Below are 21,940 nucleotides of genomic sequence, written 5' to 3'. Positions count from 1 at the left end.
AGTCATAAAAGTAAGAATATGACAATTTTTTTTTTTTTTAGAATATGACATTTTTAAACAAGAATGATAGTACTAGCAAGGGAGAAGAGAGAGAGGCAGTCTTATAAGCTGCCAGTGGGAGTACAAACTTTCCAGGGGCAAGTAGCAATAACTATTAACATTCTTGTGTTCACGGCTTTTGGCCCAGCTATAAATATTTCCAGTTATATAACTGCAAGAAAGAATAAAAAATGTTCACAGAAAATTAGTTTAAAACTGTTTATCACTGGACTGCTTAATAGAGTGAAAAACTGCCTACAGGTCCAATATTATGGATTGAATGTGTTCCCCCCAAAGAGAACTGTACCAGTACCTCAGGCTTTCTTTGCAAACAGAATCATTACAGCATTAATGTGGGCCCTAAATCCAGTGACTGGTGTCATTATAAAAAGGAGAAACCTGGACACAGAGACAGGGAAGTGACGTGAACACAAAGGGAGGTGACCACGTGAAAATGGAAGAATGGGGTGGGGGGCTGAAGCACACTTATACCAAAGGACGCTAACCAGTGCTGGCAAACCATCAGAAGGGAAAGAGGCAGGGAAGGGTGCCCCTACAGGGCTTCAGCGGGGAGCAAGGCCCTGCTGACACCTGAGTCATGGACTTCCAGCCTCCAGAACTGTGAGACAGTAAATTTATGGTGATTAAGACCACCCAGCTTGTGATAGTTTGTTATGGCAGCCTATTTAAAAAATGGGCTTTGTGTTGGATAATTCTGCCCAACTGTAGGCTAATGTTAAGTGTTCTGAGCATATTTAATGTTTAATGTTCTGATGCTGGGCAGGTTAGGTGTATTAAATCCATTTTTGACTTTGGGTATTTTCAGGTTATAATGGGTTAATCAGGACGTAACCCCATCATAAGTCAAGGGAGACCTGTATAATGTTCTAGTATTTTCCATTTTTATTAAAATAGATATGTAAATATATGCTCAAGAGTCCAGAAGGCCTTGTTCAAACTGCTTATGGTAATTAGTCATGGTTAAGGAGATTATGAGATTTTTTTTTTCCCCTTATCTTTTCCTTAATCAGTACTTTTTGGCCTTCTGGCATGAATGATGCACACTGTGGATTACCACAACAACCCTCTGGGTAACAAAGGAGATGGCATGGGACCTGGACGGGGTCAATCAAACCATGCCCCACTCCCCAGGCAATAAGAATTGGTCCAGAATGGACTTAAGACTCAAGTCAGGTCAAATAAAATCCTTCCTTTAAAGTTTCTTAACTGGACCTATTAGGTAGATTCCTTTACCTCTGTGGTGATGAAGCTATGAAGAGGGGAGTCCAGACCACCAACACCCACAATTCCATGTTCACAGATGCCAACACTTCCAAGGAGAAGCAGGCGGTGAGAGTGTCCTGGTGATGGGGAAGCCCTGTTTCCACAAACCTCCTCTTCAGCCTTTACATGCAGCTAAGAAAGTATCTGTCCTTTCTTATTGCCTAGAGTCTGTTAAAGTTTGCTCATGTTTTAAGAAGACATTTTTGGGGACTTTCCTGGTGGCTCAGATGGTAAAGAACCCACCTATAATGTGGGAGACCTGGGTTGGGAAGATCCCCTGGAGAAGGGAACAGCTACCCACTCTAGGACTCTGGCCTGGAGAATTCCATAGACAGAGGAGCCTGGCAGGCAACAGTCCATGGGGCCGCAAGAGGTCAGACACGCTTGAACAACTTTCACTTCACTGGTGATCCAGTGGTTAAGGATCCACCCTGCAAGCCTTGCAATGTGGGGAACGCAGGTTTGATCCCTGATCAGGGAACTAAGATCCCACATGCCGTGGGGCAACTGAGCCTGCCAGTTGTAACTACCAAGCTCGTTCACTCTGGAGTAGGCAAGCCAATAAGTAAGTTAAAGAAATAAATAAAAATCCTTTTAAATGCAAATTTTATGAATGAATTAGGCTTAAAAGCTTGAATAGGTTGTATCAAACATCCAGCAATATTTTCTGCCTTCTTTAAATCAGTCATGAACTCACTTAAGAGATTAGAACCATACAACTATAAATAAATTGAAAGTAACCTTCTCTAAAAAGATTTTAATACTTTTAAGCCACTGTGAAACAAGTTTATCATTAAATGCAGCATTATCAACTACTTGGTAGGTTTTTACAGAAACTATTTCCCTCAGGGAAGAACTGTGAGTAATAAAAAAGCTTAAGCATACTCTGAAAATAATTTTCTATCACCACTTCTATTTCTAGTGGCTGAGACACTGAATGCTATAAAACCGAGAGGTGAAAATATTTAAATAGAGACAATTTCAAAGGCGAGGTGATATGTTCAGTACACATTCAATTCTTTATTTCTAACATTATGAAAGCATACTGTTTTTATTAAGAGAAAATCAGTTTTCTCCATCCTCCCCTGAAAAAATTGTTGAATAAATATTTAAAGAATTTAAAGTTGCCCAAATAACCCAGGTAAGTGATTCCAACATAAACCACACAGCCTGAGTCAGTGTGTTGACTTACCTGTCCGGTGCCAACTTCAAAGGCCTCATAATCAACACGCACAGAAGAGACGGACGCTCCAAGCGGGAGTCTCCTCTTGGACTCGTTCGAGTCTGAGGGAGGAGAAGCCATGTCTTTAGCTTTCTGAGCACTTTCCTCCTGTCCTTTTGCTGAAGTGGCCACAGCTGCCTTCTTTTCCGATGCTGCTTTTTTCTCTTCCTGTGAAATACCAAAATTTCATAACATAACTAAGGGGGAAAAGTTATCAGCTATCACTATGAAATACCCATATCAATATTAAGGAATGATTAGTAATTTCTTAGGCCTAAGAATGAAAGCATTGTGGTCAATTAGAGAAATGTCCTTTTAGAGACACATACTAAATAGTCAAGGAAAAAAATGCCATGATGTCTATAAGCTACTTTAAAATTCTTAAGAAAAAGAAAATTAAGAACAAAGAAAAATGTGGCGAAACAGCTACAATTAAATCTAAATATTAGCTATTATTATACTCTGTGCCCTACACTTTTTATGTAATTTAAAATTTTAATAGAAGTTTTTTTTTAAAATACCAACTTCCTCCTTTATGATCTCAACTTTAGCCAGATAATTTTAGAAGTACTTATGTAACTGTAAAATATATACTTCCTATAAAGAGGTGTCGGAGAAGGCAATGGCACCCCACTCCAGTACTCTTGCCTGGAAAATCCCATGGACGGAGGAGCCTGGTAGGCTGCAGTCCATGGGGTCGAGAAGAGTCGGACACGACTGAGCGACTTCACTTTCACTTTTCACTTTCCTGCATTGGAGAAGGAAATGGCAACCCACTCCAGTGTTCTTGCCTGGAGAATCCCAGGGACGGGGGAGCCTGGTGGGCTGCCGTCTATGGGGTCGCACAGAGTTGGACACGACTGAAGTGACTTAGCATAGCATAGCATAGCATAAGGGGTGTAAACTTAAGAAATTTATTCCTTCAACATGTTTACATTCTTACGTCTATATGAAGCCACCAAGTTTTCCTCAAAAGCATTCTGTAAAGAACACATTGTGGTACGTTCATACAGTGGGATAACTACTCAGAAATAAAAAGAAGTAAACTGCAAATAAAACTACAACTGCACGGATCTTAAAAACTCTCTTTTGAGTAAAAGAAGAAAGATACAAAAGAATTTTCAGTGTTGGTTCCATTTATATAAACCTCTAGAACAGGCAAAACTATTGGATAGTGATCAGATTCAGAAGAGGAGCTGTGTGGCAGGAGGAGCTGATTAGAAAGAAGCATGAGAGAACTGAGTGACAAAATGTTCTATTTCTGGTTTTGGCTGGTGATTACACAGGTGCAAAAATTGTCAAAGTTTATTGAACAGAACGCTCAAGATCTATGCGTTTCATAAATAAGTCAGTAAAGAAAATCTCTGGGAGCATCAACAGAACAGCTGTATCACTATAGTAATGAGACAAAATCCGCCCGTGTTGGTTTGTGATTGCGCCCCAGTACAGCGGCAACAATGTCAGGGAAATGTGAACGACCGTCACGGTGGATTTGCTGACTTCCCATGGGCACAGGTCTCAGTGGTCCTCACTCCCCAAGCTGTGAATGCCTGGCTAAGTCTCTGTTTGAACATTACTGACAGTGCCTAAACCCAACAGCTGGTCTAACTGCTCTTGTCCATCAGTGCATTTCAAATACTAGGAAACCTGGAAACCAGTCCAACTGGTTAATTCAAAAGATGATATAGCAAAAAGAAAGCTCTCCACCAGCCATTTGGGAACTGATCCCACCATGAAGGTCTGGGTTGGCCTTGTTATCTCTGCCCTTTGGAGACACCACAGGATTTTCAGTTTAAATTTGCTTTCTTACTTCGAGGTACCTCCCATTACAGTCACACAACTTAACAATCTAAACTGCTAAGAGAACGGTCTAAATAGATCCTAAACCTTCCTACTGCAAACTGTTGTTTTGTTTCCCTCTTAGACAGAGGCAGTAACTGGAAAACAAAGTGAGCCAACATTCCCAGCACTAAGAATTATTTCTTTTCAAAGGAAAATGATTAAGATGGTTTACAAAGGGGAAAGAAAAGTTCAGGTTACAAATACCTGATCTCCTTATTAAAAATAATGGGCTAACTTTTCAGTTACAGTAAATCAATAGGATGCACCATTTTATCTCATTATTGATCCAGCAGCACCTTGTTAATGATGAAAAACAGAGCGATCAATGCTAACATGGCTGAGAAAGTGTCACAGTTCATTCAGAGGCAATTATTTTTGAATTTAAAAAATAAGATGACTTTATAGGTTTTTACCCTGTCAAAACATTCTTATAAGTGCCATAACTGATACAGCCAAGCTACTACAGGAGCCAAACCAAACTCCTTCTAGAGACTTTTCAAGAACTATAAACAGAAGACATTTCTTCCTTTTATTGAACTATGAACACGTGGAGAACACAGGCTGGTGTCCAGCGTGGACACACCTGTGGTGTCCTGGTTTTGGTGTGACCACTATGCTCACCAGAGATGCTGCCTCTCTACTCGGTCTTCATCACCTTCAACCAACCATCACAAACACTATCCTGTGCCTAACATGTGTTTTGAGTTGCACCTTCTTTTCCATTTTCTACTACACCCCAACCATTTCTGAGTCACTGCATAATCACAGTGACAATGCTGAGATTCCCAACAGCCTCTAGCTTCACCCCCTTCTAACTCCATGCCCACATTGTAACCAAGTGAACTCTAAAACACCAGCCCAGTCATGGAAGTGCCCTGACTGCTCCACTGACCCACAGCAGTGGCTCTCACATCGTGTCCCTTAGAACTGACCCAGTGGCTTTACACTGCTGCTAAAATGTAGCCCAGTTCTCGCGCTCTCTCTCTCTCTCACACACACACACACACATTAACATAAAATTCAGGTTGATAATGGAATTGTCTCAACTTTAAGATTTGCTCCAACTTTTTCTTCCTTTAGTACTGCATATCAGCCAGTAGGCCCTAACCAATAGCAAAAGACAGCAAATATTAATGGAAAAACCAGGAAGGAATCAATGTCTAAAAACTCATTTACTATTTATTATAAGCACATTTGCTCATGGTTGAAATTTTATAGGGACTTCCCTTATAGCTCAGTTGGTAAAGAATCTGCCTGCAATGCAGAAGACCCTGATAATGTGGCTTAGAGCACATAGCTTTAAATATTAACATTTTTGAAGTAAAAAATTAAAATTTAGACTAAATAAATGATTTGGTGCTAAATCATAATTTGTGACAAAAATTAATAAGCAAGTCAGCATTTCATGGTGTTAGTTTAAAAAGCACCATGCCCTTCCCGGGCATGAGAATACATTTGAGGACCAGCTGCCACTTCTGCCGTTCGGGCCTTTGGGACTCTCCCCTACCCTATTCTCAGTCCCCTTGCTGTTTCCACCGCAGAAAAATACTTGCCCCCTCCTGGAAAGCCATTTCCCCTGACCCCACCCCTCCTTCAAGTTCATTCACCAACAGCTGGGGGAAGTGTTCCCTCACCAGCCCGTCCCTTCTCCCATGACCAGGCCTCACCTGGCTCTGACAGCAGAGACAGCACTGTCAGGGGACCAATACTTTCTCTGTGGTCAAATCTCCCCTCTAGCTAGACCACAGACCGCACAGTTCATCTCCAGGTCCCAAGGATCCAGCACGTGCCTGATCCAAAAGATACACTCGGAAAATGCTGAACAACTCAACTGCTTAGCTAATCACAACAGCTCTGTCCTATGACTTTATAACCGTATTACACATAAAGGGGCATGTTAAGTCCTTCCAAAGTAAAGAACCACAGAAGTTTAAATGATGGAAGGGTCAATGAAGATCATGTTAATTAATATACAATAAAAACAAAATACCTACTCTAAATGCTACCAACTTTTTCTAAGTTTACAGAAAATCTCTGTATAGTTAACTTAATGAAAATTAAATAAAACAAGTGATTTATTCCCAATTGTTTTACTTCTTCTTAAATGCTTTTTAGTTGTTGCTGTTATTGCTGTGTTTTGGATTGCTGACAATTTTTGCTTTTTGGTTATTATTTAATGAGATGTATGTGTGTGTTCTTTTTATCCTTTAGAGGGTGAGAAGGATTATAAAGACAGAAAATGAGCTAATATTTATTGGGTGATTAGCTATACATGCATGGCTTCATCCACTCTGCAATCCTGTAAGGAAGGCATTATCACTCCCACTGTAGAAATGAAGGAAACCAAGGACCAGAAAAGTTAAGCAAATTGCTCATGAATATATAGTTAATGAGTAGTTGAACTGGAAATTAGGGTCACCAGCTCATCTATTTGTCTAGGACTTATCCAGTGTCGCACTGGGAATATGCAAATACCAATTTAAAAACTTAAAGTCCTTTTAACCTGAACTTTGACCAGCCCCAGGAAAACCATGAATTGGAATTTAATTAGAATTTAAACCCAGTTCTGGCTGACTCCCACGTCTGGGCTTCCATCAACTTCATTACTGTTCCCTTGAGCAGGGAGCACAGTAACTGGCCTAACCATAATGGTATGAACAAAAAATTTCCAAAATATAAACAAGCTAGTCAGAGATATGGAGAAGGCAATGGCAACCCACTCCAGTACTCTTGCCTGGAAAATCCCATGGACGAAGAAGCCTGGTGGGCTGCAGTCCATGGGGTCGCTAAGAGTCGGACACAACTGAGCGACTTCACTCTCACTTTTCACTTTCCTGCATTGGAGAAGGAAATGGCAACCCACTCCAGTGTTCTTGCCTGGAGAATCCCAGGGACGGAGGAGCCTCATGGGCTGACGTCTCTGGGGTCACACAGAGTCGGACACGACTGAGGTGACTTAGCAGCAGCAGTCAGAGATAAGCTGTGTTTTCTTTTAGGAGCAGAAATGAACCTTACCAGTTTGACAGCTTTATGTTTTACAAAGTTAGCTATCTTCTTTCTGGGTCCAAGTGGTATCCCCATTTCCTTCAGATCATCCACTGTACACATAAGCTTTAAAAGAAAACAGACAAGCACATTAGTCAATCTAATGATACATGAACTGAAATTGAAAAAAGGAAATTATGAAAAGAAACTATATCATCTAAGGTAATTGAATATCCTAGTCAATTTAATTTTTTTACCCCCACCCTCAGTAATTTTTAATTACGAACTAATTTAGGTGGTAAACTCTTCAGCCTCCACATCTAAATCATTCTCTTAATTTTTAACAGAAAATACACGCACGGTTGTATGGTCAGAAGTTATGTCAAGTGTAAAATGAAGTCGCCTCCCTCCACCCACCCGAACCACCCAGTCCTCTGAGCAGATACTGCAGGCAACTTCCTCTCCATCCAGAGATCTCTTATGTATACACAGCATCCCATGTTTTTCCATGTGTGTGACTTTTACGCATCACCAACTCAATGGACATGAATTTGAGCAACTCTGGGAGATAGTGTAGGACAGGGAAGCCTGGTGCGCTACAGTCCAAGGAATCACAAAGAGTAGGACATGACTTAGTGACTGAACAACAAACCTATACACAAACAGGTCTGAATTTTGGTCTTTTCACATAACAAACCTTAGAGATCATTCCACACCAATCCCTCTGGCACTGCCTCGTTCACTCAACAGCTGGGTTCACCACTGTGTGCATACACCATAAATGATTTCACTGGCGCCCTACTAGCGGACACAGGTGTTCCTAAGGTGCTGCTATCACAAATAGTGCTACAGTGAGTATCCTTGGAAGTACTCCCATGTGAGTATTTTTTCATAGGAAATACCCTTCGCAGTGAAATTGCTGGGGTAAGTGCATGCATTCTTTGTATTTTAAAAGACAGGACTTCCCTGGTGGCCTAGTGGCTGAAACTCCATGCTCCCAATGCAGGGTGCCCGGGTTTGATCCCTGGTCAGGGAACAAGATCCCACATACTGCAACTAAACCTGGTGCAGCCAAATAAATAAATTCTTTAAAAATAATCAAAGATATTGGTGGACTGCCCTCCACAGAGGTTGTACCAATTTATGCTCTTACTCCAGTATGTATCAGTACCTATTTCCCGTTATCCCGGCCACACACTGTATGAACATCAAACTCTTAATATTCTTGCCAAACTGACAGGATAAAAAAAATCTCATTGTACTTTTAATTCATATTTTTCTTGAGTTTCTTGATAAGAAGTTGCTTATTTTATTTTCCATATACATCTGTTCATATCCTTTGCCTATTTTCCTATTGTGTTGATGGTTTTCATGTAGTTAATTTGTAGCAACTTTGAATAATAAGGAAATAAATGCTTTGTCTATAAGGTGTGCTCCAAATTGTCTTCTTAACCTATCACTGGCCTTTAGATACTGTTTATGGCATCCCCTGCTACACAATTTTTTTTCTTCCTCATGGCTTGTGGGTTTTGCTTTACTTAGAAAAGTCTTCCCAGATTATTATTTTTTTAAAGTTCTCCTGATTTTTTCAATTTTTTAAACATTTAAGTCTCTGCTTTCACTGTGATGTAAAGTGAAGTCGTTCAGTCGTGTCCGATTCTTTGTGACCCGTGGACTGTAGCCCACCAAGCTCCTCCATCCATGGGATTCTCCAGGCAAGAATACTGAAGTGGGTTGCCATTTCCTTCTCCAGTGATGTAAAAGGTTAGGTTAAACCTTAATAATTTTCCATCTCATACAAAGGAAAAACAGTTTCAGATAAAAATGAATCAAACTATCATCAGTACCAGAGATTCCATATCAATCTTTTCCTTTTCAAAAGTGCTAACATATTCAGAGAGACTAAGTGCTTCCAGAGTTTCTTGCAAAGTCAGGACTTCTTCATTTTCAACATCAAGGTCACAAGACTCATCCAACGTCAGCTTTGGCTCTTCAGGTATCTTTTAAAAAAAAGTTGGGAGAATATTACAAAGTTCAGAAAAACTCCCATAAAATATCTTCTGATCTATGGAAAAATCTTAATTCTGTCCCATACATAAATCCTAATTCTGGGCAGTTTGTTATTCCAAGTTTGAATATTCAGAAAATTACTAAAATTACTAAATTTGTATGCCCTCATTTTCTACAATAATTTACTTCACATTTTTCAAACAAACCATAAACATTCTATCACATTTAAATGTATAATCCATAAGGAAGACAAGTGAGAAAAACTCAAACGAGCTCTGTGGTTCCATCATACTTGTAAACCTCAAGGAGTTTTATTACATAAAATCAGTTCAGATTTTGAAAAGCTCTTTGGCTCAAACTCTAAATCTAGATGTTAGTGGGCCATACCTGCTTTTCCTGAAAATGTGGTTGCTTCACAACTCCATTAGCAACAGCAAAAGGCACAGGAGACTTTGATAAGCTCAAATCTTTTTGATTAGACAGGATGTCAAACAATATTAAAGAGCCTTTAAAAAAAAAAGAAGAAGCATTTTGCTTTTTTGTTTCATAATGTACTAGGTGCTTCTATAACATTAATTAAATTCTCCTACTCTTTTTGTTCAAAGTCCCAAGCGGAAGTCACGTAAAGTTAGATGCTAATCAAGATGTGATAATCAATATTCTTGCTTTACCAAATAGCAGAATAAATTAAAATATAAAGCATTCCTAGGCAACAGGAAAGGTGAATAGCAAAAGGCAGAATGTAAACTCAAAGCATTCACTTCTACCCTTTATAAAATTGAAAATCTATAATTCTAGATCTCTTACGAACCATGTCACCCACAATGAAAACAGTGATGACTCAACAAAAATTGTACTTTAAATGTGGAAATTTAAAAGGTTCACCTAAGCTGTGACCAGCAACGGAGACCCCGCCTTTGAAGTCTGGGTTCCGACTCATGAAGAGTGCATACAGACGGTTTATCTCCAACCCCACTTTCTCCACAATCATCTGACAGTAGGTGGGGCTGTTGTAAAATAAAATGTCTAGCAAGGTCTCGTTGGTAAAGTGACGAAACCGACCAATACTTGGTAAAGTGATTTTCTTAATATTCCTGTTTGGAAAGAAAAAAGTATACTTAGTAACCACCTTAAATATGAGTTTATAAAAGTTTTTATTTTGAATTCTGAAAATACACTGAGAAAAAAAAACTCACAGACTAATTATGAGTGGATTTCAGTCAGAGTTATTGTCAATAAATCAAGATAAACCAAAAACATTATCAACTTGTGCCTATAACTATCCTGTGAATTTGTGGATTCTCTAAAGTTATCATATAAAATAAGGCCAAAACAAAGATCTTTACTTCGTTTTTAAAGAGGAAAGCCTACCTTTTTCTTCCAATTTACTGGAAATCAGGATACCTGACAAAAATTGTAGGTGGCAAAAGACAACAGAGAATGTGGCAAGAAACTAAGAAAGGAGTTTAAGGGAATGAAAATCTTTCCTGATTTGAGATGGTCATATTTCAGGACACAGCACAGCATACTTCAGGAACACCCAGAGAAAGAAAACAGCCCTGTAACAGGGCCTCAGCTCAGTTCAGTCGCTCAGTCGTGTCCAGCTCTTTGCGACTCATGGACTACAGCATGCCAGGCCTCCCTGTCCATCACTAACTCCCAGAGTTTACTCAAACTCATGTCCATGGAGTCGGTGATACTGTCCAACCAGCTCATCCTCTGTACAGGGCCTTACATGATAAAATGTTCATAGGTTGGTTTTATTAACACACGTGCCCTGAAACATCATGACGTTCACTAAAATCCAAGTATGTTATCAGCTCTGTGTCCCTAGAAGAAATACTTCCTAAATCTGTGGTTCCCAACTGGAAGCAATCAAAATTGAGTGGAGGCCTTTTTAGTTGTCACAGTGCCTGGTAAGTGCTGCTGGCAGTTAGTGGCATTTAGACTAAGGATATTAAATGGCCTACAATACACACAACAGTCTTTCATGACAACTGTCCTGCCAGAAGAGTCTCCACTGAGAAACAATCATCTAAACCAGTGGTTCTCAACTAGGGGCAACTCTGCCACCAGGGCACATCTGGCAGTGACTAGAGACATTTTTGGTTATTAAATTAGAGGTTAGGTTGTGTTACTCTTATCTGGAGGATAGAAGCCAAGGGTACCGTTCAACATGCTACAATGTACAGGACAGCCCCATGTCTGAGCCACTATACAAGGAAAAAACCACTATAGGTAAGTATTTTTAAACCAGTTTAAGTTTCTTAGATTCTCTTAAATATTTACAATAGAAATATACACACCACATACATACACAATCAGGCATGCACACATACAAAGTAGCATATAAACCTAACAGTATTTAATAATGCATAAGAGCAAATATATAATCAAAGCTTTTTAGTGTACTTGTTGAAGTCATAATAAACTACTTTATATGACAGTTTAAAATCTGAGTCTAAGTTTGACTAATCTGAAAACCAAGTTATCAAAATCCACAAACCTGTCAACACCTGTGGCATCTCCACCCAAGGAACTGTGCCAGTGAACTGGAAGGAACTCCACTCTGCTTACTTTCCGATCATCTAAAGATTTCTTGAAGTGTGTCTGCAGCAATTTTAGAGAAACCACCCTAAAATCATCCACTTAAAGAAAAAAAAATCAGGGAAGACAAATGTACTGGATTAAATTTTGCTACCTTGGTAAGCAGTCAGCAATCACCTCAATTATACCAGAATTTTTTGTAACACTAACTTTTCAAAGGAAAAAAATGACAAAATTTAGTTCAGAGAAGAAAAAAAAAACAATCTTTAAGAAGTTCTTACATTATTTTACAGAAATAGATAAATGACTGAAAAATATTAGCTCAACTACCACTACTGGCAGGCAGAAATGCACTGTGGGTAGACTCAGGAATCAAACTGACCTGCTCCAGAACCTCCCAGACTGAGACACAGGAGAGGTTAACTCACACTCTGGGCCTCAGTTCCTTACCTAACAGTAAAGATGACAGTAACAGCACCTATACCTCAAAAGGTTATTATGAGGGTTAAATGATACAAAACATGTAAGATACTTGGCACATACCAAGGATTCAATAAATATGAACTATTACTACAAATAAAAAAAGAAAATTCATAGCTTTTTATTTATGTAAAACAGACAAATTCATAGTTCCTTTAAACAACTTCTCACAACTAATCCACCAAAAATCAGTTCAACATGTAGGTGCTCCTAATAGCTGAAAAGTGTTCAGGCAGAGGCTGTCAGAAGGGCTAAATTATTTCCAAGATCCCTGCTCATTCTTCACAGTCTAGGATTTTATGAGTTACAAATGTCATAAGAGCAAAACAAGTACAAATTAGTATTGCCCAGTGTTCAGTTCAATCTCTCCTGACAGTACATCAGCTAACAGTACACAGCTGGAAACACTTTAAAATAAAGGCTTAAAGTTCTTCTAATAGTTTTCAAATCATTTCATGAACACTTACCACATTCAATAATGCTTCTAAAGCGCAAGTCACACACAGGTCCAATGCCATGTACCATGAACACCAAATGGTCAACCTGAGGCATTTCTCCTGCAAAAGACAGACAAGACATGCACACATCCATACATACAAACATACACAAGCTGGAGACTGGTTTAGGTTTTATTAAACGAGTAGCAATATTCAATATCCCTTTTGTCATCACAAACTTGCCAAAATTAGATGAACAGAGCTCAAAGTCCATCCTGGCATAAATCAGTGAACGAGACCAAGGAGTGGAGAAAGCAGCTCACTGGAGAAGCTATGAGCCAATGACAACCATCGGTTTTGTACCTCTAGGGGCTCCATTAACCTTGTCATTTCTCCAGAACTGCCCAGGGCACTAAGCCCCACGTGGAGAAGCAACCTGCCAATATAAAATTTACAATCTTTTCCCAAAATCCTTCTCTTTGTTAAGTTTATACACACTATAATGAACATTTTCAAGCTAAATCCACTATTTTACTGATTATTTCATTTAGATTGTAGATTGATTCAGATTATTTAATCTGAATAATCATTCAGATTGTTTCATTTCATTCATTATTTAATTCAAATATGGCAGGTAATCCTAATAGCTGTTTGCTTTTCTCATCATTTTAAAGTAGAAAAGTTTAAAAATGATCTTGATCCTAAACAAATTATACACACCATCAGGAATTTCATCCAGGTTATCATCAATTCCGCGCTTTACAACCCTAGGCCTTGTCTGTCCATCTTGCGTGGTCCCCCATTCATCAGGCACTGAGGAAGGCTGGAACTGAACAATAACCTTCAAGATACAGAGAAGGATTATGACAGAGCTCACTACCAAATCCATTTCCACTATAAATTAAATGATTTATTTCCGTACACGATAAACTACTTTATAGTATAGCTTATAAATCAAGTACTTACACTGCTCCTCCAAAATCAGTTTTCTAGCAGTCTTGCTGGTGTTCAGTAACCATTAAGATTAAGCAAGTCAATACCATTATTTCCAATGCTTGTGTTGAAAAATAATACAACTAAATGAGAAGTAGTTTGTCTTGATTTAAAAATATAACAAACTTCCAGGTTTACATGTAAGAAATTAAAGAAAAGTCACCTGCAGTAGAGGAATCTTTGTTTTATAAACACAAACTCCTCTAAATAACAAAGTGCAAATTCAATTTCAATGTCAAAAACGGACTTACCTACCACTTTTCAGGAAGACATACACTATTCTGTTAAATCAACTGTATTAAATTTAGCCCAGTGTCATATGGAAAAATCTCAAACAACCTAATCTACCATCTAAAGGAATCAGAAAAAGAAGAAAAAATGAAGTCCAAAGTCAGCAGAAGGAAAGAACTAATTAAGATGAGAGAGGAAATAAATAAAACAGAGACTAAAATAAACAATAAGAAAGAGCAATGAAACCAAGAGCTGATTTTTTGAAAAAAGAACAAAACTGATGAACCGTTGAGCAGGTTTACCAAGAAGAGGACACAACTAAACAAAATAAGAAATGAAAAAGGAGAAATAACAACCAAAATTCAACACCCATTCCTGACAAAACTCTCATCAAAGTTGGTACAGAGAGAACGTATCTCAACATAACAAAGGCCATTTATGAAAAAACCCACCACTAATATCATACTCAGTGGTGAAAAGCTGACAGTATTTCCTCCAAACTAGAAACAAGACAAAGATGCCCACTCTATTGAACATAGTATTGGAAGTCTGGCCACAGCAATCAGATTAGAAAAAGAAACAAAAGGCGTCCAAACTGAAAAGAAAGAAGTAAAACTGTCACTATATGCACATGACATGACACTGTATACAGAAAATCCTAAAGTCTCCACCAAAAACTACTAGAACTGATATATGAATTCAGTAAAGTGGCAGAATACAAGAATTAATATACAGAACCCTGTTGCTTTTCTATACACTAATAATGAACTAAAAGAGGAAGTAAAAGAAAAAATTCCGCTTAAAATCTCTTCGAAAATAAAATACCTAGTAATAAACTTAAACCAAAAAACTTAAAAGGTCACAACAGTTCTAATCACACCAGCTAAGATATGGAGGCAATCCAAGTGTCCATCAACAGACAAGTGGATAAAGAAGATGTTGGACAGACACACAGACATAGAGAAATACACACATACAATGGAATATTAGCCATAAAAAAAGAATGAAATTCTTCCATCTACAGCAACATGGATGGACCTAGAAAACACGTGTAGTGAAATTAAGTCAGAAAAGATAAATACAAAACAAATACTTATCTGTGGACTCTAAAAAATAAAACAAATTCATGTATATAGAAAAACAGAAAGACTCATAGATTAAAAAAAAACAAAAAAAGCAAAGCAGTTTAACAACTAGGGAGAGGGAAAGGAGTAACGCAAGATAGAGGTAGGGGATTAAGAGACACAATCTACTGTATATAAAATAGATAAGCTATAAGGATATATTGCACAGCACAAGGAATTACAGACACTATCTTGTAATAACTTGCAATGGAGCATAATAATCTATACAATTACTGAGTCGCAATGCTGTACACCTGAAATTAATATATTGTATAGATCAACTATACTTCAATTAAAAAAGTAAAATGATAGTTTAACATCAGTCTCTCACTCCCCCCAAAAAAATGAATGCATGTAAGACGGTATGCAAAGTTCTGTGTGTTGCATAAAAACAAGAGTTAAAAAAAAAAATTTAAAGAGAGTAAGCATGGTTACCATTAAGAGGCAAAACTAGGGGAATGTAGAAGTAAAAGGCTTTTATTTTTCATTTAATACCCTTCAACACTTTAAATTTTGATGGGCTATGGGTGTTTTTATTTACTTATTTCAATGTATCAGTAAGGACTATAGAGGTGGTCAGACACAGATTATTTTTTTCTTTTACATTTTTCTGTAATAAACAGCCTATGTCCTGAGAAACGACATATGCACCGTGCTAGATGCTCTTGCACAAACCACCTCACTTCATCTAAAATATGACCCTAAAATAGACCCTATCTAAAAACACCTCTCACTGTTGCAGGTGAGAGACCTGGAGCTTAGATTAAGGATGGTAAATGGAAGAATTTGAACACCACACCCGGTATCTTTAAAGAAACAAGCAAGGTTCCTGGAGACAATATAAATAAAAAGAGGAAGAATGTATTTTTACTGTAAAGGTTGAAACAAACTACTCTCAAGGGTAAGGTAGGCAAACTATTGCTGCAGGTCAAACCTGGCCTCCCACTCATCTTTATAAGCAAATGAAAACACTGAAATATTGTTTTAATTGAAATATTGTTTGTTTTATTGAAAATAGCCATGCCTGTTGGTTTACATACTGCCTAAATACCAATACACTTTCAGAGACTACATGGCTGCCTGCTGCTGCTGCTAAGTCGCTTCAGTCGTGTCCGACTCTATGCAACCCAATGGACGGCAGCCCACCAAGCTCCCCCGTCCCTGGGATTCTCCAGGCAAGAACACTGGAGTGGGTAGCCATTTCCTTCTCTAGTGCATGAAAGTGAAAAGTGAAAGTGAAGTCGCTCAGTCATGTCCGACCCTCAGCGACCCCATGGACTGCAGCATTCCAGGCTCCTCCATCCATGGGATTTTCCAGGCAAGAGTACTGGAGTGGGATGCCATTGCCTTCTCCGGACTACATGGCCTACAAAGCCTTAAATATTTACTCTCGACCCTTCACAGAAAAGTCTGCTGACCTTGGGTCAAGTACAAAAACTTGTCAAGCTTAATTTCAATGATGCATACTAAGCTTTAGCTAATGTGCTACCATAAACAGAAACTTAGTGAGAGAAATTTAAATTTCATTTATTTTTCTATCATCCATGCAATGCACTTGTTATAAATATTCCCTACTGCAGAATAAAAATGAACACTTATCAAACACATTCAGCAAAATAATTTTTTAAAACCTAAACATTTTAATATCTTAAACAATATCACTACCTTTGGATTGTGCATAACAATCGTCTCTCCACTTGGAAACTCTAATCTTCGGTGCCACTGATTTGTGGTTACAGCTTTCTTAAATTCAGCCTACAATGGAAACAATACACAATCCAGTAAGATAAATCTGCGTCACATTAAGAGAAGTGTGGAAGAAAATGATTAACAATGATAGTAATAAAAATAATAATGGCAGATCTCATTTATTAAGTGGTTACCAAACTTAACATTTTACATATGGTACCTCATTTGATCAACTGCTTTTAATCAGCCCTAAATAACATTATTCCCATTACACAGAGGTGAAAACCAAAGCTTAGAGTTGTCTACTAATTTCTTTGTTGTTGTTGTTCAGTTGCTAATCTGACTCTTTGCAGCCCTACAGACGGCAGCACAACAGGATGCCCTGTCCTTCACCATCTCCTGAATTTGCTCATGAGTCAGTGATGCTATCGAACCATCCCATCCTCTGCCTCCCCTTCTCCTTCTGCCTTCAATCTTTCCCAGCATCAGGATTGTTTCCAATGTGTCAGCCCTTCATATCACATGGCCAAAGTACTGAAGCTTCAGAATCAGTCTTTCCAATGAATACTCAGGGTTGTTTTCCTTTAGGATTGACTGGTTTGATCTCCTTGCTGTCCAAGGGACTCTCAAGTGTCTTCTCCAAAAAAAAAAAAAAAAAAGAGTCTTCTCCAGCATCACAATTTGAAAGCATCAAGTCTTCAGTGCTCAGCCTTCTTTATGGTCCAACTCTCACATTCATATATGACTACTAGAAAAATCATAGCTTTGCCCAGACAGACCTTTGTCGGCAAAGTGATGTCTCTGCTTTTTAAGACACTGCCTAGATTTGTCATAGCTTTCCTTCCAAGGAGCAACAGTATTTTAATTTCACGGCTGCAGTCACCACCCACAGTGATTTTGGAGCCCAAGAAAATAAAATCTGCCACTGCTTCCACTTTTTCCTCTTCTATTTGCTGTGAAGTGATAGGACCAGATGCCATCATCTTAGTTTGTTGAATGCTGAGTTTTAAGCCAGGTTTTTCACTCTCCTCTTTCACCCTCTTCAAGAGACTCTCTATTTCTTCTTCACTTTCTGCTGCCATTAAAGTGGTATCATCTGTATATCTGAGGTTGTTGATGTTTCTCCCAGCAATCTTGATTCCAGTCTGTGCTTCATCTAGCCCAGCATTGTGCATAATGTACTCTGTTTATAAGTTAAATAAGCAGGGTGACAATACACAGCCTTGTTGTGTATTCTGAACCAGTCCACTGTTCTATATCTGGTTCTAACTATCGCTTCTTAACCCAAATACAGGTTTCTTAGGAGACAGGTAGGGTGGTCTGATATTCTCATTTCTTTAAGATTTTCCAGTTTGCTGTGATCCACACAGTCAAATGCTTTAGCTGAGTCAACAAAGCAGAAGCAGATGTTTTACTAGAATTCCCTTGCTTTCTCCATGATCCAACAAATGTTGGCAATTTGATCTCTGGTTCCTCTGCCTTTTCTAAATCCAGCCTGTACATCTGGAAGTTCTCGGTTCACATACTACTGAAGCCTGGCTTGAAGGATTTTAAGCACAACCTCACTAGCATGTGAAATGAGAGCAACTGTATGGCAGTTTGAGCATTCTTTGGCATTGTCCTTCTTTGGGATTGGAGTGACATTTTCCAGTCTTGTGGCCACTGATCAGTTTTCCAAATTTGCTAACATATTTGATACAGCATTTAAACAGCATTACCTTTTTGGATTTGAAATAACTCAGCTGAAATTCCATCACCTCCACTAGCCTTGTTCATAGTAATGCTTCCTAAGGCCCATGTGACTTCACACTCCAGGATGTCCGGCTCTAGGTAAGTGACCACACCATCATGGTTATCCAGGTCATCAGACCTTTTTTGTACAGTTCTTCTGTGTATTCTTGCCACCTCTTCTTAAAAGACCCCCTTCACAGATCACAGCCCTGTCCTGGGAAAGGGGCTTGCATAATTCAGTGAGGCATGCCATGCAGGGTCACCCAAGACAGATAAGTCAGAGTGAAGAGTTCTGACAAAACATGGCCCACCGGAGGAGGGAATAGCAACCCATTCCAGTACTCTTGCCAGGAGATCCCCATGAACAGTATGAAAAGACAAAAAGGGACAACAGACAGGTTTACTAACTTGTTTGTGGTGGTGGTTTCACAGGTGTATGGATATGCCCAAACTTTTTGAAACATATATGTATCATAAATATATATAGTTCCTTGCCTGTCAATTATACTTCTAATGCTACCTGAAGCCCACTTGACTTCACACTACAGGATGTCTGGCTCTAGGTGAGTAAACACACCATAGTGGTTATCCAGGTCATTAAGATCTTTCTTGTACAGTTCTTCTCTATGTTCCTGCCACCTCTTCATAATCTCTTCTGCTTCTGTTAGGGCTTTTTCATTTCTGTCCTTTATCATGCCCATGTATGCAGATAAATTAACATTTCAAATATTTAAATACTCAATTATTAAGAAAATTTTAACAACAATAAATTAACACTATTATGTAAAGCAACATTAACCACCAGTTTTACAATGGTTAAAAAGTCTGACAACATCTATTCCTATTCTTATGTTTATTTTCATAAACCCTTTTACTGAATATTAATTTGAAAAACATCCATATGCTTGGCATGTATTAGTACAGCAGATCCCAGCAGCCTAAGTTCTTTTGAAGGTTTGATACAATATCTTATTATATTAAATCTGTAATGTTCCCCTGAACTACATTCTATCTTCAGACACCAAGACCACAATTAGCACTTCAAAAAAGATGACATTACTTAAAAAGTAGTCTTCTTTGTGAATAGGATCAAGATGAGGTGTCCTGTAAATAAAGTCCGCTCCACTGTGAGAGGTGTTACATGAGGCTCCAATGTATACAGAGTCTATGTGTTTTAAAGAAAGGCATAAAAGAATAAAGCCCACGTACCTCTAGCTTTTCACTGAACTCCTCTGTATAGGGAATAAATCTGCTGTCTGTGTCACCTTTGTAGAACCAAGTACAGCGTCTCACTTCGGCTGGCTCCTCTTCCCAGTACACGGCTTTCCGCATCCGGTCATAGAGGTAGACGTCGTAGCGCCCTCCATCAGTGCCAAGGACCACACTCTCAGGGTCTGGCTGGACTGGAAAACAAAGTCCACATTTTAACTGAACAGTTACAAGGTAGACTTAAAAGTAATAAATAATGAATATGGTGACTCGTCTAACATTAAAGACAAAGAACAAAGCTCATTTCTATTCAAAAACAGAATTTTAAGATTAATCTGTGCTGCTCAAAATGATGACTCTTTTAAGTGGAGAAGAAATAACCAGAGTAAAATATAAAAGCATCATGAAATAATTCCAATAACTGGTAGGCTTTTTCTCTATGTATCAAAGCAGAAAATGCTCCATGAACATACTTCTAAAGAATAGGTTATTTTTAAGTCCTAAGATGAAATACCTTCAGGATAAACAAAAAAACCTATTTCTATAGTGAAACTTCTCAGAGTCTTAACTTACTCCTGTACATCGCCTCAAGAGATGGATGTTCTTGCTCCAGGAAAAAAAAAAAAAGAGAGAGAGAGATGGATGTAGTTATAGCATTTTTAAAACTCTTATCTGAAGGAACAAGAGTTCCATAGAAAATGCTTTATAAATGCCCTATGAAGTGAAAGTGAAAGTCACTCAGTCATGTCTTTGTGACCCCATGGGCTCTTTGTGACCCCATGGGCTATACAGTCCATGGAATTCTCCAGGCCAAAAATACTGGAGTAGGTAGCCTTTCCCTTCTCCAGGAGATCTTCCCAACCCAGGGATTGAACCCAGGTCTCCTGCATTGCCCTCTAGCTACAAACAAATAAAGGAAATAAGAAAACTGACACCTGGATTATACGAACTACTTTAGTTCTTGGATTTAAAATACCTTTAAACAAAAAAATTACTAAAACATGTCTTCAAATACCTTACTCACATAACCCAGAACTTAATAATACAAGTGTATTATTAAAAGTATCATCACCTTAAGGTACAGAGGCTGGTGAGGTCTACAGGATTAAAGAAAATGACATTCATAAAAAGGAGGCCATGGATACTTACTCTTCATTCCACTCTTCCTCAAATCAGATACAAATGATACAGGACCCACACTTACCTGAATTATAGATTTCTTCAAGATTCAAAGAGTCAAAAACACTGAAAGGCATCCATAGTTGTTTGTATTCTATCTCCTTGCAGTAAAACCAGTGGGGCTGGACAGGTTCATACTGGTTTTGAAGTAGAAAAGGAGGTGGCGCTTGCAAAGGGGGTCCTGCAGGTCTGGCAGGTGCCTGCTGCTGGATTGGAGGGGGCAACCCTGCCTGCGCTGGAGGAGGGATCTGGGGGTATAAAAGACAGGACCACCAGTCAGTCCAAAGAAACAATTCTGTGTATGATGCAGACCCAAACTGACATTAGTAATAATTATTCTTAATATTTCTCTAGACAGCTATTTAATAACTAAGCTCCAGAGCAATTAAATTTTTTTAAAAATATAACAAAACCCCATGCCAGCTGGAAAGTGAACAGGGCTTTCTCACACTGATGGCAAAGTAAACTAATACCTTTATAGAATCAATCCAGCAGTACACCTCCTGTCATTTATTCCATCTTTAACACACGCATAATGCTCGAGAATTCTGTGGCAGTCCAGTGGTTAGAACTTGCTGCTTTCACTGCTAAGGGTCTGGGGTCATCCCTGGTTCGGGAACCAAGATCCCACAAGCCATGAGGCATGGCCAAAAATAAAATAAAATATAATGCATATTCCTTGACCTACCTATTCCATTTCTAAGAATTCATCCTAAAGACATAACTGTAAAAATTCACCCACAAGAACAAATACCAAAAGATTATTTATAACAATCACTGGATACAATCCAAAGACCTACCAGAAACCTGATTAAATAAATCATCTTTTACTCATATACTAGAATTCTCTAGAAAGATTAAAAATGTTTTAGAAAAAAATCTTAACATCTAAACTATCTTGACATAGTTTATGTAAGTAAACATACATAATGCTTGTC

General features: G+C 38.5%; 1 protein-coding gene across 14 annotated transcripts in view; it reads right to left on the bottom strand.

Annotated features, from left to right (window-relative positions):
* Positions 1-21,940, bottom strand: part of SEC23IP (SEC23 interacting protein) — a 278,621-nt gene that overhangs the window by 249,638 nt on the left and 7,043 nt on the right. For all 14 annotated transcript variants that reach the window (XR_015155667.1, XR_015155669.1, XR_015155668.1 and 11 more), the window contains exons 3-13: positions 21,028-21,250; positions 19,824-20,017; positions 16,860-16,949; positions 13,567-13,687; positions 12,877-12,966; positions 11,889-12,030; positions 10,268-10,476; positions 9,770-9,888; positions 9,220-9,372; positions 7,403-7,498; positions 2,516-2,713 (exon numbers count right to left, since the gene is read on the bottom strand). Coding sequence is in view for 11 of the 14 variants with exons in the window: in XM_086378653.1 (XP_086234779.1) it covers positions 2,516-2,713; positions 7,403-7,498; positions 9,220-9,372; positions 9,770-9,888; positions 10,268-10,476; positions 11,889-12,030; positions 12,877-12,966; positions 13,567-13,687; positions 16,860-16,949; positions 19,824-20,017; positions 21,028-21,250 (1,635 nt within the window). In the remaining 3 variants the exon portion in view is untranslated. The remainder of the gene's footprint in view (positions 1-2,515; positions 2,714-7,402; positions 7,499-9,219; positions 9,373-9,769; positions 9,889-10,267; positions 10,477-11,888; positions 12,031-12,876; positions 12,967-13,566; positions 13,688-16,859; positions 16,950-19,823; positions 20,018-21,027; positions 21,251-21,940) is intronic.

Source organism: Bos grunniens, chromosome 26, assembly GCF_055505025.1.
Source record: "Bos grunniens cultivar Pamir isolate PY7600 chromosome 26, Bosgru_T2T1.0, whole genome shotgun sequence".
Lineage (NCBI taxonomy): Eukaryota > Metazoa > Chordata > Mammalia > Artiodactyla > Bovidae > Bos > Bos grunniens.
The sequence above is the reverse complement of the archived record's forward strand: the minus strand, read 5'-3'. Positions and strand labels throughout refer to the sequence as shown.